This window comes from Magallana gigas, chromosome 10 (assembly GCF_963853765.1).
Source record: "Magallana gigas chromosome 10, xbMagGiga1.1, whole genome shotgun sequence".
In the NCBI taxonomy this organism is placed as follows: Eukaryota; Metazoa; Mollusca; class Bivalvia; order Ostreida; family Ostreidae; genus Magallana; species Magallana gigas.
The window spans coordinates 11,124,798-11,152,652 of record NC_088862.1 but is presented as its reverse complement, the minus strand read 5'-3'; the positions used below and the strand labels follow the sequence as shown (position 1 = coordinate 11,152,652).

At 34.3% G+C, this 27,855-nt stretch overlaps 1 protein-coding gene and 1 long non-coding RNA gene across 3 annotated transcripts; one reads left to right on the top strand and one right to left on the bottom strand.

Annotated features, from left to right (window-relative positions):
• Positions 1 to 651: 651 nt before the first annotated feature.
• LOC105336218 (uncharacterized) lies at positions 652 to 20,487 on the top strand. 2 transcript variants are annotated; one of them, XM_066072768.1, is made up of 9 exons: positions 652 to 905; positions 11,218 to 11,478; positions 12,023 to 12,142; positions 13,438 to 13,686; positions 14,641 to 14,733; positions 17,323 to 17,501; positions 17,844 to 17,979; positions 18,871 to 18,894; positions 20,210 to 20,487. In XM_066072768.1, exons 1-9 carry the CDS (start codon positions 854 to 856, stop codon positions 20,284 to 20,286), a joined length of 1,191 nt encoding a protein of 396 aa, XP_065928840.1. In that variant the 5' UTR covers positions 652 to 853; the 3' UTR covers positions 20,287 to 20,487. The 2 variants fall into 2 exon arrangements, with proteins under 2 accessions (XP_065928840.1, XP_065928841.1); XM_066072769.1 differs by lacking the exon at positions 18,871 to 18,894.
• Positions 20,488 to 24,171: 3,684 nt separating this feature from the next.
• Positions 24,172 to 26,420, bottom strand: LOC105336188 (uncharacterized). The gene is made up of 3 exons (XR_901404.4): positions 26,283 to 26,420; positions 25,022 to 25,091; positions 24,172 to 24,338 (listed from the first exon to the last, which is right to left on the bottom strand). It is a non-coding gene; the product is annotated as an uncharacterized lncRNA (long non-coding RNA).
• Positions 26,421 to 27,855: the final 1,435 nt, after the last annotated feature.

Sequence of the window (27,855 nt, the reverse complement as noted above, 5' to 3'; positions counted from 1 at the left end):
CACTGTATAGGAGAGTTGATTAAAATCAACTGCCAAAAATTACATGTTAACCCTTCTCCGTTTATTAATAGATATAATGTCAAATTCCGGTTTGTTTGTTCGGTTTTTTTTTTTTTGGTAAATAAACTTATGCAGCATATACTGCGTGCCTGTGCTGGAAACATTCTTTGGAATGAGGATATATGCAACTGCGCTGATAACAGAAAAAATTCTGCGCAATTGTCTACATTTCTAAAGTAATTTTATGATAACCAAAGGTTGTACAACTCAGACATGCAGATCGATAATCAATAGAAAATATCAGCGAGATAGATAAAATTGAAAAGATATTTATAAATGCTATATTTTTTTTCAAAAAGTAAAAAAAAAAAGTTGTCTATTAATGATTCAATTTTTTTTTTTTTTTACATGTAATTGTAAAATAAAGTGAATCAATTTTCTATTAATATTTTATTAAACACCCTTTCTATCACAAACCAATCTTAAAATTATCAGAAAAAAACGAGGAGTAAATATCTTCCTGCGGCTTTCAGTATTGATCGGTATGCATGCATCGTACTATACTACAGCTAAGTCGCGGTTGTATACATCTATGCATAAGTGAAGTAATCTATATAATACGTATCCCCGACCCGTATGTCCAATAATGAGTATATTCATTACTTCTGCAGTGTGTGACACGGAATAAAAAATAAAAAAAATTCGTCGCTTTTGGAGCTTTCCCGGGTTAGAATCGTCTATCCATTGAACCTGTAGGCCTAAAATTATAGGGGGCGCTACTGTGACGTCACACAGCGTGGAAGTCACCGTGTGTTTTTGAACAGGGACTACGCATTTTGCGACGAAAGCGAAAATGGGACTACAACAATTTTATTTGGCCATATTTGGTTTAATTTTAATGCAAGGTAAGTTAATAGTTCGTGTTTTACTAATGTTTTGCGCATGTTATCTTTTGGACGTGGACTTTGTACGAATCTCACCTGTGAATTCGACACACCGGTCTATTTAAGGGTGACGCCATGTTTTTGGCGGAAATCCCATTATCAGATTTTGACTTCTTTGAAACCGTGAATGGAATATTTGAAGAAAAAAAAATAATCAGGAACGGCAGAAAAACTGGACAACTTGCTCACCGACTTTAGACCCGTGTAGATAGCCAATTCATGTATTGATTTTACTTTCGATATATCTATGTGTTGAAAAGTTTCGGTATCCATTCTCCCATTATGGAATCCAATAGCAGTGTAGTCTATTTTAGGATTGCGTAATTTATCTTTTTGTGGATATACACATGTTCAAGGTCACTTTCTTTTGGTTTTTTCTTCAAAGGAAATGTGCACAAACTGCATCACACAGTCCAAATATTTAATGTTTTATTTTCTTTAACTTCAATATTGAATTTTGTTTCACAATCATGAATTATGTGCATACTTAACAGCTTTGAAATATTATTTCCATATAAAATGATATAATGGAATTTATGGCACATGGCTGTCCTTGCATAATTTATACTTACTGGCATTATTTATGAAATATTGAGTTATTGACATATTTATGATATTGTCAGAAGATTGCCCAAGGGCAAGCTTTATTGAATCAAGATATGGCAAACTATACAAATCTTGCATCAAATTTTGGAGTATGTGTTGAGTTCACAAGCATAACACGTTGTGTATCCATGGGATACTTATATATATATAATCAAATCTGTATAAAGCTAGTAAATTTTACTCTCAAGATTTCAGCTGAATTTAAAAAAAAGGAAAAAAAAGAAATTGAAACTTAATAGAATTCTACATCAAATCTGATATCTTCCATCCATTCGTACAAGTACTTGCTCATGGCTTGGTGCAAGCTCAAGGCATCATGGAAATCAAGTGTCCACTTAAAATAAGTTTACAGCTTCTTCAGGATGAGACCCCAACTTGGTGCACAATTTTTCTTCCTCCTTGAATCTGTTTTGTAATGACTGTCATATTATATCTCAAGAAGATGCCTGAATGATGTTAAAAGTCTTAATATCATATAGATACATGTATACAATTGTCAAGGTAAATTGAAACTGGCCATAAAAAGAGGGCGGGTATAGGGATGTAAACTTCATGTACGTGCACTAAATGTTTAATTGCATGCATGAAATAAACTTTACTGAGAATTGGGCTTGAATAACATTGAAAATTTGGGGTACAGGTGAACAGCCTTTTATACAACACTGATGAAAGTAATGAAGTTTACATCAAGTGATGAAGTAAGAGGTGTATTCTTCTATCCGTCAGCTCTTGAGGTTGGGTTGATGACCACATAGTAGCTAGGCTAAGAGACTATACATGTAGCTGCAGTGTTAAATTTGGACAAAAATGAGATGAGGGTCAACAATAAATTTGTCCTGTATCTGAACTAGGGTGAATTTTAAAGATACAAAACTTTATGAGTGCATGGTTGCTTGTTTTTGGAGACCCGGGGTCGTTAGCCTCACTTTGAGGACAGATAGCATCATTAACAGGGTCCCTGGGAAGTCCATTACTCTATGTCACCGAAACTGCTGAGACAACTGATGTTAGTGATGTATGTGTCGTTTGTGTGTGCTCTTCATTAATAATATTACACACACAGGCATGCACATACAATACATACCACACATATAATAAATGCGGGCATGAGCTGAAATTATAGTCTGCATGCTAGCTAGGTCATATCTTTCTTCTGTTTTTCTTTTCTTTTTCAATGTGCATGCCAGTGCACTATTGATTTTCATAATTCCTTTATTGGCTGGCATCGATTTTAGCAGGAAATGCTTAAGTTAGGAAACTGGTTTTGAGATTTTTATGAGTTATCCTGTGCTAACTTTATTACTCCTTCATTGTTATATATTTGTTAGGGAGGTTCTATTGGATTTTAAATCCTTATGCAATGTAAATCTATAAATAAGGTGTTAGGTATTCTAACAATGTAACTATTCTTAAAACCATTTGTTCTTCAACAAAAAATGCATGTCAAGCTGCTTTCATTCAACATTCAGGCGGTATTTTTTAAAAAGTATTTTTGCTGCAGCAGTTAAAATTCACTGAATAAATTTCTACCTGGGACCAGTGTTAGGGGTTCAGTGTTAAATGACCAGAGAGCTAATTATTGGAATAAAGGACAGAGGGCTGATAGAGATGGTGTGCTGTGTACCACTGAGCCAGCACACCTGTGTTGATTACAATGTCGTGTGTTGACATTGTGGCAGGTATATAAATATTCCTGGGTATGACCAGACTATTTGTCATACAGTCTCAGGAACGGCCGTGTGATTCATTACATACTGGGGTTTTTGTATTTTTGAGTGAATTTGTCAGTAAATACGCACTACTCATGTGAATATGAGTAAAGTTCATTTTCATCTCTCTCTCTCTCTCTCTCTCTCTCTCTCTCTCTCTCTCTCTCTCTCTCTCTCTCTCTGAATTGTATTAAAGAACTCCCTCTCCCTGTACTTCAGTCTAATCCACGTAATCATCCTATCTGCTTCCACCCCTACCCCACCCCTAGCTGTCTTAACACCTCATGAAAAGGTGAAAAATGTAAAAGGAAAAGTAATTGTCATTTTACATAGGTTAATATAGTACACTAAGCATTAAGGAAGCAAAACCTAATTACATAAACACAAATTTTACTCTGTTTAACTGTCTGGGCCTGGGAAAACCAGATGTGCCCTGAGCTAACTACTAAATTTGACACTGTAACACAGGTGGAGTTAACTGTGCTGTATCCCAAGTGGTTCGTGTTCATTTCAATATATGCAAAATATGTACGGGCACTTATTCGACTACATGTCCCCGACTCTATCAGCTATGCAACCCAATGCCAGTGTTTATAAGTTGTCACCAGAGATGGGTATTTTTATTTGGGCACTAATGGTTGAATATGATTTAACACTGTATTGCGTCTCAGGTTGATTTTTTTTTAAAATGTTCATTGTAGACAACACTTAGTCATGTGACATGTTAAAATTTGCTTTTAGCATGTTTCAATTTCGTATGCATGTATAAGCATGAAAGGGAAACTAAAATTGAGTGCACAGTTGAATGCAGACTTGAGTGTAACATCGCCTCAATGTTTAAATTACTGATGCAATTTTTATATTCTTGCCTTTTAAGTATTTTATTTTATTAAAACTTGATATAAAGTAATTTTTTTTTTCTTCCCTTTAAATTTTTCCTCTATCATATTTCTTTCGCAAGATTAGGTGTTTATTAAAATAAATCTACTTTTCTAATTCTTAAATGACATTATGATTTTATACAACTCACTCCTTCCCTCATTCTCATCTACATCAGTTCTCTCTATCTCAAAGCCTCCTCCCTCTGCCCCTCTCTCTATCCTGTCTGTCTCCCTCACCGTACCCTCCCCTCTCTCTCTCTCTCTCTCTCTCTCTCTCTCTCTCTCTCTCTCTCTCTCTCTCTCTCTCTCTCACACACACAGGAACATTCTATATCCCTGTATGCACTTTAGCAGTAGTACTATACACCCAATCTACATACTGTTATTGCCCCATCACTCAGTTAATTTCCTTTTTTCTTTTTGCATCCTGGCACCATTCTCCCCATACCAAATGCCCCATAATTATACCTCTTGCAGTGATCTATATAATGCATTCTGACAATAAGTTGTGTGTCTTGCATTCAGCTGTAAACAAGACAATGAAGTTGGCAGTAAAAACACCACAACAAAACAAGGTGGATGCCTTCTAGGGCTCTCTCCCTCTTTCTTTCTTTCTCTCTCCATCTGGCTGACCCATCTATAGGTATCTGACTTATCAGGTGTTGACCAACTGTGATTTATAGGGCCAGCTAGTTCCCCCCAAAGGGAGAGTGGGTTTTATTTCTGTATCTGTAATGTATGGAGTAACCTCAAGTCTTCTACAGTCAAAACAATATGATCAGTCAACATTATGTTGTGAGAATGACATTCTAGCTCATATCTATCAGAAATTTGGAAGTCTTGAACAAATGATGGTCCTTCAGAATGATTTATAACAGTAGACTATGGAAAAACTGAAGACATGCACAAATGAAAAAAGACTCAGAGGTTTAGTTAGAAACAGTTAACTCTCTCTCTCTCTCTCTCTCTCTCTCTCTCTCTCTCTCTCTCTCTCTCTCTCTCTCTCTCTCTCTCTCTCTCTCTCTCTCTCTCTCTCTCTCTCTCTCTCTATATATATATATTCCCCATACGCGTACACTCTGTATTATCAAAACCATGTAAGGCAAGTTATTTATGCATGAAGCAACAATTATTTCTGTAATATGATTATGGATGTAATAGTACACTACTCTAACAATAAAAAAATAATCCAGTACAGTCCTTGCCCCAGGCTTGTCAGAGTGTGTGTTGTCAATTAAAATCATTATTAATATTATAGCATTAGACATTTTCTCTCCTATAATCCTACACCTAATCGCTGCTATGCCAATCAATGCATTCTACTCTTGTCCCAAACTACATCCTTATTGATTCCAACCTGAACAAATAGGCAGGCTAGACTTTCTTTATCAGGACTACAGGACCAAAGGAAATTGAAACAAAGCCATCTGTCAAGTTGGATTGACCATCCCCCCTACCCCCAGCCTTTAACCTTGAAACAACCAAAACAGAGTCATTGTTCATAATCACTGCACCCCCCTTCATTTTTTGAGTCAAAAAGGAAGCAGTTGTGTGTGTGCTGCATCCCCCCCCCCCCCCACCACCACGTATAACCTTGAAACTGATTCAAAATTTAGCCATGTATTTTATGAGTGCTGCAACTGTTTTCTTCAGGGAATCAGAATTAGAATGGATACTGTGATTTTATATTTATGCATTCTGCTAAAAAGAGTCTCTTTAACATGTTTAAAGAAAAAGCTGCATTTTGTTTATTGTTCTTTTTTTCATGGGAAAAGAAGCCTTCAAAGACATTACAGTTTATTGTAAAATTATCAGTATGAATATAAGACACTCTGATTTCCCAAGTGCTGTCAAAATGATCAAATACAAAGTTTTGAACTTGAAATTTCACAGTGCTCTAACATTTACATTTATCTGTTTGTTATTTCTCATTTTTATTTCTAAACTGTTCTTGGTACCCTTAATATTAAATAATGATAACTTCTAGATCTGTTAGTTTTTAGCTGGCTACAACACTAGAAGTTTTGAGATAAAATTGAAGCTTGAATATTAAATTGCAACTGATTCAGAATCTGAATTGCTGATATAATACAAAATATCTATGGTTATGATTTTTCAGAGCTTGTGGACAAGACTTATTCAGCCTAAGCAGAATAGAATGTACTTATTGGAATGCCAATAGTTATATCTCAGAGCTGCTGATTCAATATGGCTGACCAACAGTACGTTTGAGTAAATCCGTGCTGCCAAATTTTCAACCAAGTTGACTTAACTAACCACCATCTCCCATCCCTAGAATCTTAACAGCTTCTAACTCCCTGACATATTTTCCCCATCCTGAATATTTATATCTATCAAGCTGCTGAAGAGAATTGTTAAGTTGATAGACAGCTCTGAATATAGCTCTTGATTCAAGGAAATGGCAACTTATAGACGTATTGCTGTATCATGTATACCTAGTAGATAGAATTGATACTTTATAAAACTTGGAGGTATGATTGGATTAGCCTGTGCTTCCGTATTTAGATGGTAAAGTGCAGACTTTCCTGATGTCAGTTTTAGTTTGAATCAGAAATAATTATTTATACATACCTATATAGCTACAGATTTAGGTAATTGTAAAATGGAGAGTAGAAAGTCTCTTTATTTCTAAAGTGATTGGTGTTTTGTCAGCTTTGAGAAATCTTGTTACCTGGAAAACACCACAACTTGAAAAAATGTTTCTATCCATGGAAGAAAAGAAAAGTTGTTGAAGATTAAATAGTTTCATTGATTTGCTGTTTGTGTACGTATGTGACACACTTGACACCAAATCCAGAGGTTGAATGTCCGAACGATCTTTATACCTATTATCCCTATACCTATCACCCCAGGCGTCTTCAATTGAAAAAAAAAAGTTGGAAATTTTTTTAGTAAATATAATGTAGAGTTTATACCCTAATCACTAAGCCAAATGGCAAATTATGATCTGTGCAAGAATAAGGTTTCCAACCAGTGACCCATGGAGTTTTGACCGCTTATTCAGTAAACAGCATGTTCAGGTATTTTGAGATGACGCATCTGCACACAGATCATGTTTAATAAACTGCCATTTGCCACAACAGTGGTTAATGTGCACCATGATTCTGTCGTAATTTTTTTGTTGTGACTTCACGTTAAACAACTGTGATGGTATCGAATTAAGTTTAGACATTTGTATGGCACATACAAATAGGGAATACTGTATTGGAGAAAGAAAAACTACACACAAAAGCTGTGCCCTCAAAATGTTTTATCAGACCTTGATTTCATTGTAGCCCAAGGATAATCGTTATGATTTCATGTTTAACATTCCATGGTAGCCATGAAAAGGACAAATTTATGTTATTTGTATATCAATAATTTCCCACGCAACTTACGTTGGACACTCGGTCTATGGGATTAAAAGGATTTTTTATAGAGCTACGGAAAGCTAATGGAGTTTGTGTGTTTAAGTCATGAGGGAAATCATCAGTACTTGGTACTTAGATGAGACGAGAAGCATAAAATTGACTTTGTCTTCCATCATCCTGGGGAAAGTAGGTTTTAGTGAATGCAGATGTATGTGCATATTTCTTTGTCAGAAAGGAGAATAATAAATTGGGGGGGGGGGGGGGAGAGAAAGGTGTGCATGTAGACATGTCATGTATACATGCATTATTGTACAGAAGAAAGTCTACATGTAAAAATGTCACTATATACAATGTATATGCATAGTTGAAAAGAAGAGAGAGAGAGAGAAGAGAGATGAAAATGAACTTTACTCATATTGCTTCACATGAGTAATATGTATTTACTGACAAATTCACTCAAAAATACAAAAACCTCAGTGTGCAGGTGTATGCATGGAAGAGGGAATGGGATGACTTTAATGACTAAGTACTGTACACTGTACTGTGGGGAGGGGGGGGGGGGGGCATGAGACCGATGCATTACACTGAGACAAGAGACATGCTCACAGCTCTGCTCATCGAGAGAAAGAGAATTTGATATGATCTAATTGTTTAATGAAAGGACAAGGACCTCAGATCCATGGCTGAGCTGCCGTGGGAGAGGAAACCCTGCACCAGAGCCTTATCCCAACATCACTAATGTCTGATTGTCAGGAACTGTGTAACCGATGCAATGGGAGGTTAATGCAGGGGACTCAACTGATCGATGCTGTGGGAGGTTTATAATGCAGGGGAATCAACTGATGGCTGTTGTATCAGCATCCCAATCTCGTGCATCAAAAGCCCAGCCATCATGAAGCATTAATGAAATAACTCTCTTGTTAACACATTCACTCTGCCTTTATTATTAGCTGGAGCAATGCAGGAATGTTTTTTGGGTTTTGTCTAAATGAACATTGGATCCCCGTTTATTGGCTTCAAAATCAGATAATGGCGAAGGGGAGCATGGATGGCAGCATAGGCTGCATTGTTTGTGTAAACCATTGATTGCTTGTAATTGTATGTTCATTCATGAAATGTCTAGTAGCTAGTATTGCTGGGGTTATTTTTTTGGGGTGACATTGTTTCATTGATACCTAGAGATTTTTTTGAATGATTTGTGATTGACAAGTTCAATAGAAGAATGATTGGGTTGCAGATTTTCAGATTTGCTGAGTTGTGTAATCGTGCAAGGCTGCAAAAAGTTGATTCTACGTTTAACCTAACCTTCAAATTAAGAAAACCTTTATTACTAGAGAGGGCTATAAGATATATATCCAAATATTGCTGAGTTGTATTCATACTCATGTAAATGGCCCTGTGTAACATGTCAACAAGTTGCGTGACTGACCCATTGTAGTTTTTTCTCATTTCACAGACTACAATTTAACAATGGGTAGTTTTAAATATCTTCAAAGAGGCGCTGCTAGATAATTGAATTAAATCCGAGTCTTTTTGTCAATGGGCTAATTACCCACTACTAATGATGAGAAAATTCTAGTACAACTTTGACCTTACGATATTTAGGTCTAGAACTTGTTGAAAAATGTCAGGAATTTAAATTTGATATTGTTGAGATTGAGTTAAGGGTGTTGTTGCTTTGTTGTATTGGTCTCGTTATAAAATATTTAACTTTTTATGCTTGAGTGAGTCTTTCTCATAATTCTCATGTAATTTTTTTTTTAAAAGTTGGTTGGAATTTTTCAACAGACTCTGTAAACATTCTGCATTTATTGCAAAATTTACAACTGCTTTGAGCATTTCATGTATTGTAGAGCCTGGGTAAAATGAGTCTGTATGGTAATTGAGGAAGGGCTTCCTGCTATTTAGTTATATCATGTATATATACTCAGGAATAGGAATTAGTCACCATTTCGAATTCCGTACACTTTGATCAGGCAGCAATGAAAATGGCGTTCAGTTTTACAAACGTAGTAGTCATTTGAGATGTTTTTACAACATCCTTCAGGGTACTACACCTTTGTGTTGGAAGTATTGACGACTTCTGCTGCAGTTGTTTGATTTGTCGGCACAGTGGAAAAGCACAGGGCCCCTAGTCAATATGACCCGTGTCTGACCAATAAAAATGAGTGGCCGCCTGATCCTTTGTTTGTACAGACCAGTAGAAATCTGCTGACAATGTACTCAGGTAGTCTGATGCAAGTCAACAATAAAGCAGGACAAATTTAAATGTCCATTTACTGAAAAGCTGAAGTCAAAATTAACTAGCAATCTAAACAAGGTATACGTAATGCGGCCAGACAGGGTGGGGGAGGGTGTATTTTGTAGCATAGGATTGGAGGGGAGGGGAGTTTGAAGCAAAAAAAACCCAACTTAATAAGTAAGGGGAAGGGAGCAAAAAAGGATGGAATAAAGAATATCCCATGGTAGGCAAGTAATAAGCCTATAGCAAGTAAATAAATAAGGGGGGGGGGGGCAAAAAGGGGTGGAATGGAATAGAAATAACTCGTGGTATGTGAATAGCTTATGTACATGTAATAAGTGAGAAGAGGGATCAATAAGGGGTGGAATGGCCAACTGTTTGTGAGTAGCGCCAAGCTTTTACACAGGGATAGTGGGTCGAAGTGTCCTTGTGTCTGAATAATGAGCTGATGGCAATACGTTACAGAGGAGCTGTCTGTGAATAATCAGTCCTTAATAGCCTGGCTGTATAAACTGCAGGGTGTGCATATTCTAAATAATGCATTGGTGCAGTAGCCATGCATTGAAGTGTGTAGCAGCTTGCAGATCTATTTAATCCATAATGTGCATATACATTTAATTCAATTAAATACATTTAATTCAATTTCCTGGTATACCGTATAAGGGAGAAGATGTATCTAAGGTCATTGTATGGCTCAGTTAAGGTGAATGCATTATGTTGAATTGCTGCATACATAAACTGGAGGCATACATAATTTGAATTATGATACATATATTATATATACATGCATTAGTTCTGTGGACATGGCTCATGCTTCAGTCCCAATGCATTCCATCCTCTGATGGTGTACGCCAGTATATATGTGATTTAATTAACTCACTGGTTCAAGGACCTTTCAGATGGAGATAGAGAATAAATTTGTCTTTCCTTAAGATTGAAAGAGTTTCCTTTTTGCATTGAGGGCGCCTGTGGATACTAAGTCATGTGGGTCATTTCATCAGGGGTCACATGATTGGGAAACAGAGATGGAGTCCCTGTTTTTACTGGCTGGCTTCTATAAAAGAGGGAAAGGTTGTTGACCTGCAAAAATAATATATTTTTAAAACCATTTATTAATAAATATTATCTGAGATTCAAATCCTAGGGTGAGGGAAAGTCATGTCGCATACTGAATGAGACATATTGTATTTAAACATTTTCTGTTAAGACAATTCTCTTATAGAATTGAGATTAAGAAAATGGGCTGATTTAGTAGCAGGAAATGCATTGTTTAATGAAGGAGATATTGAAGCATATATACAGACACACAGCATCTCAACTTTATACTTTGCTGTATGAGTATTTCATTGCTATATGCAAGAGAAAAACTTTTTGGTACATCGATCATGTAACAAAATCCTGCAAATATTATGTTTAACCCATATTTTACAAATGCTCTTGATGATGATTTGCTTCTGTTTTCAGGACTAGCATGGTCCGCTTACACTGTGAACGTAGCGTCTCAATCCACGCTGGTGAATCCCGGAGAAAAATATGTGGCGTACTGCAATATCCCTGGCCAAGGGGCCCTCGACATTATCCAGAACTTGAAGGTCAAGTGGTTCCACAACGGTCAGGCCCTGACCAGTCTGTGTGAGTTCCTGTCATCTGATCTCACCCAGAAGTATTCCTGCAAAGTTCTGTCACCACAGCAGAATAACATCAGCTTAGAACTCACAGTATTAAGTAAGTGTGTGAAATAACCCTGGATTTTTTATGAGGTCAGATTTATACTTCAGAAATGAAAAGGTTGGATCAAATTTTTCAGAGTTGCTGATAATCCAAAACAAAATTTGTGTGGATTGGAATTAGCACAATTCTGTAGATTTTCTGCTGCTGCAGTAATGTAGCCTTCTCCTGATTTTTTCTATCTCTTTGGAAAACATCAAATAAAGAAAATCAGAGAGGGCTACATGATTGCAGCTAGATATTTTTAGGTGGGAAATTTCACCTGGATCTATCTAGTGTGTTGATTGCAAGTGGATTCTAGGCAATAAAAGCCCCTACCGTATTTAAGAATTGTCCATGAAATCCAGAAGCTATGATATTGAAAATACAAGGTTATACATATAACTACATAAATGAAATGTAAAAATTATATGATGCTGGTTGTAAGATATCTGTGATTGTTTTTTACGATATATATCTTTTGTCCTTATGATTTCAGGTCTATCTGGGTAAATGAGGGTTCTTTGATATTGACAATGTTCAAAATGATTTTTTTTTGTAGAAGTTCAGAAAGCAGATGCAGGCAACTTGACCTGTGAGGTGTATGAGAAGATCAAGAAGAATGAGCAGTGGATCAGGGATGACTTGGTGGCCATGAAGTCGGTGCCTATACAAGTCAGAGGTAGGGAACTGTAAAACAGCAAAATTTTAGTTTTTATTACTTAAACTTCCAGTTATTCCAGTAAAGTTAACGGTGCTTCCAGTGAATTCAATTTACTAAATCTACTCTAGAAGTATTGAAAAATTCTTTATTTTATGCAAGAACTTCATTTTGCGATTTCGCTGTTTTTGCATAAAATCTTGAAAAACAGCTAGTAATGTGATTAAACTGTTTTTCATCCAATCGCATTAATATAATGTGATATGTATCGTATCGTGAGATAGCCAGCGATCCTTAAGCTGAACTGCTATTATGGTATTGCCATTACAGAGCCCATTGAGTACTTCAAAAGGAATATTTTACTACATGTATCACCTTTAAAGAGCTTGTTTAGATTCATTCCATAAGAAATATTGTACTTTCACCATAACAGAGCCATATATTGTATATTTACCAATACAGAGCCATATATTGTATATTTACCATTACTGAGCCATATATTGTATTTTCACCATTACAGAGCCATGTATTGTATTTTTACCATTACAGAGCCATATATTGTATTTTTACCATTACAGAGCCATATATTGTATTTTCACCATTACAGAGCCATATATTGTATTTTCACCATTACAAAGCCATATATTGTATTTTTACCATTACTGAGCCATATATTGTATTTTCACCATTACTGAGCCATATATTGTATTTTTACCATTACAGAGCCATATATTGTATTTTAACCATTACAGAGCCATATATTGTATTTTCACCATTACAGAGCCATATATTGTATTTTTACCATTACAGAGCCATGTATTGTATTTTTACCATTACAGAGCCATATATTGTATTTTTACCATTACAGAGCCATAGAGCCATATATTGTATTTTTACCATTACAGAGCCATATATTGTATTTTCACCATTACAGAGCCATATATTGTATTTTCACCATTACAAAGCCATATATTGTATTTTTACCATTACTGAGCCATATATTGTATTTTTACCATTACTGAGCCATATATTGTATTTTTACCATTACAGAGCCATATATTGTATTTTCACCATTACAGAGCCATATATTGTATTTTTACCATTACAGAGCCATGTATTGTATTTTTACCATTACAGAGCCATGTATTGTACTATCACCATTACAGAGCCATTTATTGTATTTGAACCATGATAGAGCCATATATTGTATTTTTACCATTTTAGAGCCTGCCCATATATTGTACTATCACCATTACAGAGCCATATATTGTACTATCACCATTACATAGCCATATATTGTACTATCACCATTACAGAGCCCATCAACAGCATGATGTTCAGGTTTGACCAAAAAAAAGACCATTATCTCACTCAGGAAAACAATGAGGCCCCTCACCAAGTGGAAGTCTTACCTGGCAAGTACGCCCCCACCTGTGAGGTGATGGGCAGTATGCCCAAAGCCAATGTCAAGATCATGATGGACAACCAGATGATGCAGGGGAGGATCGTGGACATGGAAAACAAGATGGGCACGCAGTTTGTTGCTGAGGAGACAGAGTTCAGAGGTCAGTAGTTCACTTTAGTACATGTATTGGGATGGGGTTAGGTGTGGAGGAATGATTACTAGCTAGTCCATCTGGTTTGGATCTTTGGGTCTTGTGGTAATGTTCAGGTCCCAGTGATGGTAGTTGTTCTCCTCTTCCTTTTATTTCACAGATTGGCGGCTTGTTAAACCTGCTGCCTGATCCACAACATTAAATGTTTGTCGAAGTGCAGTATCTATTATTATACTTTCATGTTAAATACTGAATTCTGATTGGTTAAGAGGCAGTTGATAATCAGTTATATTACCCTCAGCGTTAGCAACACAATTAGCAACGGGTAACACAACGAATTGTTACATGCGCGTAAATTATGTGCGTACGATTCGCCGTAGAATTCACGTCTTTTCTATATAAAAGCAGTAAAAAATTCTCTAAAATTAAGTCATTCAGTATAATAAAATAAATGGTGCCTGTTTGGGAGGATAACAGTTGAAATTGACACCCCTCGAAAACCATTGTCAACCTCCGCTTCGCGTCGGTTGACAATGGTTTCCTCGGGGTCTCAATTTCAACTGTTACCCTCCCAAACAGGCACTATTAATATAATGACATATCGGGTTGATTGGTCATCATTGGCCACAAATTTACATATCCTTGAAACTGTTGCAAAATCAACAAGGTTATAAATGGAGCCTTTTTAATAAATTTAGTAGGTGAAGATCATCTGATACTTTTGCGTTTGTATTTCACTTATAAATTGTATATCAAATACTGCACTGTTTAATTGCATGTACCATGCCATAGATTATTGTTAGTTACCACAATTAATACGTAAATGTAACAATTACAAGATATTATTGAAGTGCTCACATATTTTGTTCGGTATTTAGTAAGAATCTGTATTTGCTTGGATGAATGAAAGAAGTGCAATAATTGTTGACTTGAGATGTAAGTTTGAAATCTTGACTTTTTCAGGCAACAACAAAGTTAGTGTAATGTGTAGTGCAGAAGTTGATGGATTACCCAACTCAAAAATGGAACGAACCTATCAAGTTGTGGTCAGACAAAGTAAGTAGCTTTTTTAACTCAATAACGGTGTATTAAATTAATAAAGCAATAGACAACTTAGTAAAGATTTAAACATGCAGGTAAGAGGATAGCTAGCATTGTAAAGTGTTGCATATATGGTTTTTTTTTTCCTGAAATATTCTTACTGCCTTTGTAGCATGAATGAAGAACAAAAAAAAGCATTTTAATGTATATATTTACACTGATCATCATCATTATATCAATTATCCATGAAAAATGAGTAAAAGTTCGTAAATAATTATAGTTGTCAATTAGAATGTTACACAGATTAATAGGAATAGCAAATTTTTCATACACAAGATGGTTACGATAGACATTGGTAATCACAGCTTCTTGGAAGTGTTAGGTCAGATAATGAATGTCCGTGGAATTCATGCTTTGAGTTTAGAACCATTTTAACAATACCTTGGACTTTCAGTAGGACTTAGCTATCTATTTCTTGCGTCAACAGTGATTGGGAAGGCCAAAAATGTCAATGGGACTATGGCCCCACAGTTATTAATTTTAATGGGCCATTTTCATAATGAAAGGGCCATCTATTTATTCATTGGGGCCATTTTGTAAAATTGAAATTATCAAGGACCAACCTAGAGCAAAACAACTTTTATAAAATTTAAAAACTTAACCAACTGGTTAAATTTCATTTATTTGATGTGTTTATACATTTCACTGATGCAATTTTTGTTAAGGTGTTTGCTTAATGATAAATAAATCAGTCTCTGTACTTCTGTGTTTTTTGGAGGTATTAGTCAAACCCTTTGACCCAATTATTACCGTTATGTAGAGAATCTTTCAAACTTTGAAGATAACTGTAGGGAACGGTTTTTCTTATTATTTAAACATTAATTTTGCGAGTTATTAAATAATTACAAGTTACAACAAATTGTAGTATCGACACTTAAATAAATAAACATCGGTTGTAATTTTCAATGCAGTGTGGTTGCATCACCCGTATTTATAACCCCTACAGTAACGATAAGCATGGTAAGACAGTCGTGAGTTTTAATAATCACAACAGGGATTAATTGAGGCCGTGAAAACGTCTTTTCAATTAGATAATCATCATTTTACTGCATTTGGGGTTAGTTTACATAATTGAGAACTCAGAATACTGGGCGACTTCAACTCCTCTTTCGGAGGAAATTCTGGAATAATCTACCACGCATAAAAGAGTGGAAACGTTTTTATTGGTTGTTTATTTCTGTTTTACCAAACACGACCAATGAAATTTGATGTTTTAAAACAAATGTATTAAAAGACGATTAGCTAAGTCGTACAGAGTAAATTTCCAGCGGACATCGCTAAAACTTTTATAACCGATGAGAAATTTGAATGCGCACTTCGGCGCGTAGAGTAATTGATTTAATGCGCCATTTTTCTCTTAAATGCGACTATGGCGCGTGGCGCAGGTCCTTCCCAATCACTGCGTCAAAACAAGTTAAAAATGGCGCTGTTTCAAGCAAAATTTGACGGATTGCATAGTCTTAGCTCAAAAGCCAGACAAATCTTGTTGATTTCAGAGAGCTATGGCTGAGTGGCTGACAAGTTCTTGTTAAAATGGTTCTAATTGAAGTTTCGATTGATGAAGACATAATCAAATAAGCAGTAAAGAAACAAGCAAATCAATAGGAAAAACACAAAGAAGGCATCAATGAACATTGTTATACTTTCATGTTAAATACTGAAATCTGATTGGTTAAGACGCAGTTAATAATATTTACTATTACCCTCAGCGTTAGCAACGCACTTGGCAACGGGTAACATTAAAAAATGTTACATGCGCAAAAATTATGCGCGTATGGTTCGCTGTAGAATTCACGTTATTCCTATATAAAAGCAGTAAAATTTTCTTAAAAATTTTAAAAAAGACATTCAGTATAACAAAATAAATAGTGCCTGTTTGGGAGGATAACAGTTGAAATTGACACCCCTCGAAAAACCATTGTCAACCTCCGCTTCGCGTCGGTTGACAATGGTTTTCTCGGGGTGTCAATTTCAACTGTTACCCTCCCAAACAGGCACTATTTATATAATGTTAAAGTTATCTAAGAAATAAACAGCATGTTAAAAAGTTCACTGGGATATGAAACTGTATCCAGCTTAAAGCTGAATACCACTGGTAGATGGATAAGCACTGTCGGCCATATTTCTCTTATCACAGCTATCCTGCAACCCCATATAAGCCACAGACCTCTTTACAGTTTAAAGTATATTGGTGTAGAGGTCTCACCAGTGTGGACATACATCTATCCTCCCTGAGTTACGCAGTCACAATAAAATTATCAAATTTTAACGCACTTTTTTCCAAGCCAGAACAACATCAAATAAACAGGTCAATGCATTATTTACAAGCAGAATATGCATATAAAATAAGAAATAAAAGCATAAAATCCAAAGACCATGAAATGGATTCTACACATCAGTCATGAGTTTCAGGTGTGCAACTGGATGTAACAAAATCGAAGGGTTTATGTACATGTACGGTACACATGACGGTGCCTGATTATGAGCAGTGTTCAGCTTTAAAGGAAACAAAACTATTGACTGATTCTGTTTTCTTTCTTTCAGGAGATCCCAAATTCTGGTGTTCCAATACATCCGCTATTGTTAACAACAAACGACACAAGATTACATGTGAAGTGTACGATCTTGAGGGTATCTCGTGTAACAAAATCTTGTGGAAGAAAGGGGACACTGGTGAAGATTATTCTCCAGGCCAATATAACAACATCAATGTAGCTTGTAGGGTAAGTCAAGCAAACAGGAATGATAACTCTAGCAAACACAAAATGAAAATTCATACATTTACTTCATTTCAGTCAGTTACATCTTTGTGAAGCAATGATGATATTTAATACTGTAAACTGGTATGATTTGGCATGTAGTTTATTGTGTAAATGATTAAATGATATGGATGAATATTTTCTCTCTGATGTTGAATATTGTTTTGAATGAAAAATATATAATGTGTAAGTTTAGATGTAACACCCCCCCCCCCCCCCTCAAAGTTAATAAAGTTGATGTATCCAGTTGTTTTTGGACACTTATCCCATCATTGATCTAATGGATTTGCACATTACTTTGAGCAGGAAGTAGACAATTCTAAGATAGAAACAACACTGGAGATTCTGCAGGTGACGGCGGAACATTTTAAGACACCATTCCGTGTCATCTACAACGACCCGCTGTCCCAGACAAAAGAGTACCAGCTTAGCATTCCACAAGGTGAGACAAGGCCAAAGATATTTCCCCTATTCAATACGGCAATAGAATTAATCAGTGGGTCACACCATGTGACCTGATGCAGCAGTGCTCGAGAACTAACACATATCATAAACGTTGGTCTTTCTATAAATGGATTGAGATGTGGCTAAAATTCTCTAAGAATCTTACACTTTTTCTTCTTCCAAATTTGAAGAGCTTTTCAGGCAGATGAGAAAATTTTCATTTAGGGATGGACAAGGTGTGGATATTTTAACTAGAAGTAATATACTTTTTCTTACGAATTTTCGTACAAGTTTTTAGCAAATGAGAATTTTCAAGGGTGAAAGAGAGGTGGGGGGAGGGGGAGAGAGATAAGTGTGTGATATATTTATGTTACATGTCATATTCTTAGCTCGTAGAAGGCCAGAGTGAAGGAATGAGGGATGGTTTTTGTATTACAATTTATAGCGTTTCTTGTATAAAAAATGTAGTCCTAGTATAAAAATGTATCTGAAATTAACATGAACTTTTAGGCATTGACATGTAAAGAGCTGAATCATGCATTGTGGGAGCAATTTTTCCTTCTATTTCAAAGACTTGGGCATTAGAGAAAAGTTTTTAAGAATTGGGGGGGGGGGGGGGTTCAATACATAAAGCTGGAATAGCCAGGTGTCTTTACTAGATACTTTTTACAGTAGAGTGCTTTTGGCTATGTACGTGCAGTTTCTAACATATTAAAAAAAGTTTTGTTTCAATAGTTGCCGTGAAACAGTTAATTTCAATAAATTTAGAAAATCGAATGTTCTCTTTCTGCTGTCGTGTGTTTCCTTTCTCAAAACTTCTGCCTAATACTTTAATGCACAGATTTGTTTCTTTCAAAACCACTAGAATGTCTAATGATTTTACTTGCAGAAAAGCCTGACTCTGAGGAAAACAGTAATTGATTTATTAATATAACGTCCTTTCTAACATGACTGACGCTTGCTTCTGTTCCTGTAGACATATTAACACTATTTGGGCTCTGTGGTTCTAGATAAGTGCAGAGATTCTATAGTCAAAAGACATTTATAAAAGAGAGGGTGAAGCTTGTGGCTGCTAACAGCACTTGCATTTGTGCGAAATATACTTGATTGTACTTCAAGCACCTGGTTTGAAGACCTTATTAAAGTTGAACACTGCTTGTAAAAGGCATTGTCTGCCATATTAACAGAAAATGCACAAAAAGCAAGGAATAAACGCAAAAAATTGTAGACCACGAAGGAGCACTACACAGGCTTCAGGTGTGCAATCGGGTGCAATGAAATTGAAGGTTTACACCTGTGTGATGTTGCCTTTTTATGAATGGTGTTCAACTTTGAGCTGATAACAGATTTCTGAACGAATATCAAAATATATAACATATGAATTGATTTTGAAAATAATTAAAACAAAATTGAGGTCTTGTGTTTTGTAGTCGAAAATGATAAAGTTTCGCAGTTTTTAATTTGATTTTACACAAAATTTGAATGAAGATATTGAAGGTCTCTATTTTGACCCTATAAGTCTGTTCTCAGTTTGTAGTTTTGGCATCTAATGATGAAGTGCTTTGAAGTATTTTTTTTATCCCCCCTCTCCCCCCAAAAAAGAGACATTAAGGATTTTGGTATAGGGACAATTTCTCCAACTTAATTGGGTACTTTCTGTTATTAATTGGGTAAAAAGAATGAATATTTTCAAACCTGAGGTAAAAGTTACAGCTATTAACAACTTGGTGGGATAAAATGAAATGCAAAAGTGCATGCATGTTTAGCTGTTCAAATGAAATGGCTGGTGTGATGGTTTAATTCAGAGTTTTTCATTTAAGAGGTCTAATGTGCATGGTGACCATATTTCTGCAAGAAGTTTTTAAAAAATTTCCCTCTCGGCAACCCAACTTTTTTTCTGAAACAAAGATTAGTTTTTTATTTTAATTCATGAATGCTTCCTTTACTCAGTGAATTCACTTCATCACAAACCAAGAATAGTTTAAATTTGACTGGTACAAATGTACCATAGTATAATGTTCATCTGGGATGTGATTTCTTTAAGCAAAAAAGTTGAATTCTGCAAATTAGAAAGTCATTCTTTCGGTGAAGACCCCAAACTGATTTGATTTCCTTTCTTTTTCTTACATTACCAATTACAACCCGAGAACTAATTGTTACTTTTAACCTTTGAACTGTTATTTTGTGATTTGCTATTGTTAATTGTTATTTCGTTGTTCATTTTTCAGAACACAGCAACTCGGCAGTGGCCCTGCAGACATCCCTCGTATTCTTGTTTTCCATTGTTCTCACTGTGATGTTGTAACAAACACAGTCCTAGGACAATTTAAAAAAAGAAAGAAAACAACACATAGTAAATACGCAAAACAAAAAACAAAAACTGAAGAGGACAAAATTCCACACTCACACAATCTTTTATGTGCCTACAAAAGACTTCTATTTTACAAACACACGCTCTTTGCATCATCTTTTGCGGATGTGTCTGTACTCCACGCAAGTTTAGCAGCAGGAAAGAAAAAGAACAAAATCCAGTGAACGAAACACTCTACAATGTACCTCCATTTGCAGGGAATTATGATACAGTGCATTACTATATTTTTTTTTTTTTTGGTAAGAAATTCCTTGATTCCTTATTGCTAAGATCTACAAAATGATTTTTGAGTCCCATTGTATAATATGTATTTTGTTTCCTCTCTCGCCTTAGGAGGAACTGATTTGCTTAGCAAATAACATTGTCCATAGAATAGATATATAGATGTGTAGCAACTTATATCAAAAGGTTAATGGTAGATGCAGAGGATTGTTTGATTATTTCTGTCTTAAATATTGATAAAGGGAACTTACAAACAAAAGAATTAGTAGATAGAAAATCTTTCTTCTCTCGATGAAGCTCTCCAAGACTTGATGGAATTTAAGCAACTCTTATAATTATAGGACATATTTGCTGGGTTTTTTTTATGGATGGTTGTGTAGAAATACGCTCTATGGCTGAGAATTCATTAGAGCTAGTGTTTTATTATGGTTGTGTATGCAATTGCAAATATGAAAGAGAGGTTTTTAATGCATCTGAAATGTATGTGTGCCATTTTTTTTTAAAGAATTTATATTTGTTGACTTGCTATTACAATATGTACATGTTTGGTTGTGCTATTTTCTCCCACAATCTATTATTAAACTGGTGTGTCAGTTTTCTTTAATTGCTTTACAAAGACCTGTATTTCAAAAGGTTTTGATCTTTTTTCTCAATTGTGTCTCTCAAAAAAATTTATTTTTTCTAATTCAGTTTTTCAGAAAGATTTTTTTATTCAAGGTAAAAATGTATCAACAAGGAAATGATTAATTTAAATCTTTAAGGAGTTGTATTTTTTTTTTTTTTTGTATTTTGTAAAAATATTTTCAATAGACTCTTTTAGATGAAACCTCTTTTTTTTTGCTTTCATACAGAAAGGCTAGATTATAATCAGTTGTAATTCATTGTCTTGTTACGTAATTAAAAAAAAAGCCCATGTTCATTTGACTGATGATAAGGATATTGGACGTTTTACATTTGTACAAACTGCTTGTTTAATTAGCCCTCATACCAGGCTATAGCCATGAGATATGTGTAGCTTTCTGGTAAAAATGTAATATGTACATGTGCATAAATCCATTGCTACAATTACATGTATTTGTATAAAATCCTCTATTCGTTTGTGAATGTTATTTAGGTAAGCAATTAACATTGAGAGTGTTTGTCTGTGTGCGCGTGGATGGTGATTATGTCTGAGTCGCATATATGCTTTTGTATTCAGCAACATTCCAATGTAACTATCTTGAACTTTGTATCTGTACATTTTTATTCATTTTTCCTGCAATCATCCACAGACAGTAGTGGTCTTTTCTACACGGGATGAACTTTGGTTTTATATAAATGCCATTCATTCTTGGCATCAAAACAGAAGTAAACTAAAAATTTTATAAAAAAAAAAAAAAAATAGTAGTGAATTGATGCGTAAGATCTTATGCAGTCAAAATTTTGTTAAAAAATTAATTCATTTTATATATTGGCCAGTTAGCCTGATTTGAAAAATTTTCTTAGACAGAAGTGCTAAATGTAAATATGTATATTTTTTTCAGATTCTTATTATTAACTTTACCTGTGTTTAATATACTTTTCTTTTGTAAAGATTTTTATTTACCAAAGACAGGGTCTTTGCATTTTTTTTAATGATAAAATCAATAAATTTTCGCATTACTAACTTCAAGTTGGAGGATTTCTTTTAATGACTGTTGATGCAGTTTAATTGCTTATTCAATTAGATGAACTAGAATGACTTTATCTTTAGATTGAAAATGAGGGGAGGTTTATAACGTTTAACAAAAACACTACCATAGGGGTAATAAGGTTACATTTTCTATAACATTTTGTGAAAGAAATATCCAGTCTCCATACTTTCATTTGACATCATCATCACCAAACTATATAATGTATGCACATTTTTTTAGTTCTGTATCAAATACTTATTAAACAAATGAGTGTTAAATTATTACAGCTTTGAAGGCAATGTATTATTACGACTGTATTATCAGTAAAAGAAAAATAAATCCATGGTTGTCTTTTATATATATATATATAGTAGATGTTTTGAAGAAAAAAAAATAATGTATTTAGTGTTGTCAATTTGTAAAATCCTTTTAAGTGTTTATTTTTAAATTTTATTAAGAATTATAAGTAGATGTATCCAAACGTAATAATGTAATGTAAGCTATAGCTCCCGTATAAGTTTAGCCAAATACAGTTCAGCATTATGGTTTTGTTTCTTGTTATTTCTGCTGTTGCCCGTTTCCTACGTCAGGATTGTGTTTGTTTTATCCAAGATACACGTTTCTTTCATTATACTGTAAATCTCTATATTTTCTCATTGAATGTAAGGAATCTAGTGACGATGTTTTATCTGTTGTGGAAAGCGTATTTGAGTTTATAGTTATAAATTAATGTTCATTAAACTTACGATACAGTCTGTCTCTTTCTGTGTTGTTCTTTCCTAACTGTAAGATTAATTTTGTTTACTGTTGAACGTCTCATCAAGATTTATATACATGTATATTGTGACGTCACAAGATGAAGGGATCCCGTTCAACCATACGAATACTAAACATGAGGTTTGAATGATTGAATGACTCCAATACGGAAATATAGATTGTGAATTAACCATTACAGGTCGTCTTATTTTACTCAGCATTTCTATTTAGCAATTTAAGTAAACCTAGGAATTACGTAGATAAAAATTTGACACTGCAGGTATGCAAATGCAGCGGGGTATTATTGTATTCGAGTGCGGAATACTTGTACACTCATATGCATGCGCATACGTATAATTATATGTCGTGAGTCAATGTCAATTTTAAAGATATTTTATTGTGGGCTCATAACGGAGGGGTGTTTATCTTTACACATAATTCATATTGGGGAAAAATTAAGCGACTAATTTTTTTTTAAAGTCCAACAGGAATTTCATTTCCTACAAGTTTTGCTTAGGGGGATTTAAAATAGGATGTCCTTTAGTTCCTATGCAAAAGAATGGAACATGACATTAGCTTTCGAATTATTCATGTATATATATTAGATCCAACTGATAATATTTTGACAACAATGAAAAGGATCGAAGAATTTGAACCTGAATAGTTGGCAAATTTAGCATGACTACACTGAAGATTCCTAATTAAACGCGAGGAATTAGTATCGACTTAAAATCGCGTGAAGTACATCTCGCGGATTCTGAAATATTTGATTTTAATTTTTCGGACAGATGTAAACTAAGTTAAACTATAACAAAACTTCGGCGTTAGCGATTTTATATTCTCGCGATTTGATGCAACACGCGGAATTAAAGACTCGCGTAAAATAAGGAATCTACAGTACTTAAATGTCATTAAATTCCTTAATAAAAGTATCAGTTCTGTTATGATTATGCATAGCAAAATCATTAAACAAATTGAGTACTAAAATACACTTTTTAATTTAAGTTTTTTATACTAAAATTAAAAAGATTATGCATATCTAAATAGTATTAGTTAATTTATATTGTAATGTTACCGAAAATGAGCCTGAATCACCATCTTCCAAGGAATTAGCCTTCATGCACCCCATATATCATATGGGTACGGACCCGCGCATTACGTATTCGATAAAAGACTCCAAAACTCAGTAAAAAGTATAGATTGTTTATTTTAAAATATACATTGTGCTCCAATCCCTAGATGTTCAACCGTAGATGAAAGGCGGTGGTCGGCCAAAGAAGGGTCTGGGCATAAATGGGGCTCCGCCGTAAAAGTAGTCCGGAGGGTCTGGGAAGTCTGGAGAATCCCCCATAATATCTAAGGGATAAAAAAATAAGAATTATAAAAAATTAAGCGTCATTGCGATAAATATAATATATTATAGTATGTTTAATTTTACGAATTTACAATTCGCGACGACGAGAGTCTCGTGAACCTGACGAAATCTTCTCGTAAACAAATAACAGTTTAAATAACAGTACTGTATATAATACCGAATTTTTTCGTGTAAATTTTTTTAGTGACTGTCTTTAAAATTGGATATGCTTGGTAATAGGAGAAATAAGCCCTAAATTATGTTGTATAGAATCTCTTTTCGTTGGGCTTAAATTGCATGTTATCTTTTTGTGTGTACGAAAGAGCAACCCTAGCTGCGGTATATGTTATTCCGAGGTGGGTTTTTTTTTCGTATATATGTGTCATGTTAATTATATTCTGAATTTACCGGGTGGGTGTAAATATTGTCATGTTGTAAATTTTGTATTTACACCCTTTCAATAAAATTAAAATTTACAACATACAGTAGAGCTATAGTTCTGGAATATAGCTGCAACTATACTTGAGAAAGTAAAAATTAAATAAAAAATTAGAAAGTTCAAGAAATTTCCCTTTAAGAATCCTGTGCGCATGTCTAAGATTGACACGATTTTTTTAATTGTATTCTTTTAACCTTGTAGTTAAAAAAGGGATAGATTTTATAAATTATGAATATATTTTCTTACAAACTTGTCCAACAGCGAGCGAGACGAGCACTGCCAGGAACAATAACCCTGTTAGCAGGGACATGGTGGACTGTGAAAAGGAAAATAAAGTTAAAAAATCATGTAAATAAAAGAAAGAATTTGATTCAAGATAAATTATGTATTCATTTTTTTAAAAATCATTTATAGATATGTAAATGTCGTGTTGTAAATTTTGAATTTACTTGGTGGGTGTAAATACAAAATTTACCATGTTGTAAATTTTGTATTTACACCCACTCAGTTAATTCAAAATTTACAACATGACATATATATATGTGCATGTAGTAATCATTTATATCAATGAATATATACAAAATATATTCTCATGAGGAGTTTTAAATTTAATATTAATGTCATCTATAATTTGATCGTATGGAAAGGGAGAACATATAAGCAATAAGTCGTCATTTATAAATACTGTATTACTTTGAAGGTGTAAGATTCGTAGCTGAAAGTCTTATATTGAATATCTGTGCATAAAAAAAACCGCTTTCAACCGATTAACGTATTTCGATATAACATTTATAGTAATATTGATGTAACGATAGTCATATTACTAAGTTAGATTATTGTTATTATTAGATATGATAATTACAGTAAAACACGTTTGTAACGAAGTGCCAAGGAACGGAGATTGTGCTTCGCTATAAGCGTTATTCGTTATATCAGTCAAGTTTACAACATGTAATTAAGTCTTGGGGAATGAAAATCACTTCGCTGCAAGCGGCAATTCGTTAAAAGAGTTTTCGCTATAACTGTGTTTTACTGTATTAATTGATATTGACCTCCTATAAATTACTAAAATTAAAGAAATAAACATTGTAGTTGTTTGACGTTAAAAGAGATGTATGAAGTTAATATATAACTTCTTTTTTCTTTGATTCTCTCCAAAAATAGTTTTGTAAGTTTAAAATTTTATTCATAGATTTAAAAAATATCAGGAAATAACGATTTTCATTTTTATGAATACTTTTTCTGTTATAGAATTTACTTGACCTTTTTGGCATTTATTTAAAAAAAATAATAATAATATCATGCATGGATCGATAGCAAATTTTGTCCTTTACTATAAACTTTTTTTTCTGAACGAATGCAAAAAAATCATATAAATTAATCGAGAGTTTATATCGGTTTAAATTTCAATTTAGAAATCATAACTTGATATACCCATTAAATATTGCATGCATGGTGTGTCAAGACACCTTAATTAACAGGTACATGTCTTAATACATAAGCTTACCTGTCGTTTATTGAGCTATTAAGCCTGTGTGTCTTTCCCTTCCGAATCGCCACCCAATAATGCGAAGTTTGACAACGAGGGGTCGCATTTTTCTTTCTTCGCCCTCGGCCAACTGTTGGTTCATTTCAAACGGAAATGTCCCGAAAAGATAAATAATTACGATATTATCAGCTAAACCAACACAGAAATTGGTCGTGTAAACAACCATGTTGTCATAAATTACGGAAATATGGAACATAATTTCAGGGAACGCCATTTGTTGTAAGAGTATTTGTATGTCACTTAGCTACAAGATTTAATGGATGGCAAGATTTGCCATCATAAAAAAAAATCGTGATGGAATATCGACTTGTAGATAATGTTTTTAATAATAAAAACGTCTCCATTTCTCTTATTTTGGTATACTTTTAGTATATGTCAATTAATCAAGATTATTACGAAAGGGAAAAAAGTACACAAAAACATATGTTTGTCCTCTTAGAAACACATATAACAATTAATTAATGAGTTGAAAAAAATACGCATATAAAGAATTCGGTTACTATATATCACGAATAAAAAATTGACATTTATATACACGTACCGTCATTTTGATTGCAACTGTATGATGACAAATTATTTGATTGTTTTGTTCCTTCTATAAAAGAATTACTATAACGTTTCCTTTCAAATTATAAAACTCATAGGCGTGGGAACCTTTTATTGCAAAGTTATACATAACCATGTGACCAAAGATCTTTTTTTTTCTGGTGAAGATTTTTTGATAAGTCTAGCCCCCCCCCCCCCTTTCCCCACTTTCAATTTGCTTCCGACGCCACTGATAATTAAACTTATAGACGCTGATATCTTTGCAATTTTGCATATCACTTTATCATGCATGAACTGAATTATGCAGCCTTCCACACCACCACTACCACCACCCCCCTTTATCTTTTTCGGGGGGGGGGGTGGGGGTGGTGGATTTTTCAGAATGTCTCCTCAAGGACTGTCACATGAGTCCCTTAAGCAGATAAGTACGTAGTCAGGCCGTACTCCATCAAGGCAGATTTTTCTTAATGGCAGGATTACAGTATATAGATTGAAACACGTTCAATAAAATGACTTTGTCTCTTGTGTAATTCTTAAAGAAGTCTCAAAAACTGAAAGAAGAATTGAGAAGGAACTTTAACATTTACTTATAAAGTACATGTATTGCGTTTTTATTTTTCTTGAATTCATTTATTTCATACATCAAATATGCACATATATGCTGACAAAACATCACTTTTAAATGTTTTAGATATAAATAACATACCGGCATATTGATACACTTATCTTATGGAGAGAGAGAGAGAGAGAGAGAGAGAGAGAGAGAGAGAGAGAGAGAGAGAGAGAGAGAGAGAGAGAGAGAGAGAGAGAGAGAGAGAAAGGGTAGGTAATCTTAATAAACTTAAGATAACCAAGTGTCGTGTACCACAATGTTTAACAGCACATTGATAAAGTACACGTAATACTTTGAACAGAAAACATTGCACCGATCTTAAACAACGAAATAGCCCTTTATACCCTACAAGCTGTTTCAGTTAATTAAGTT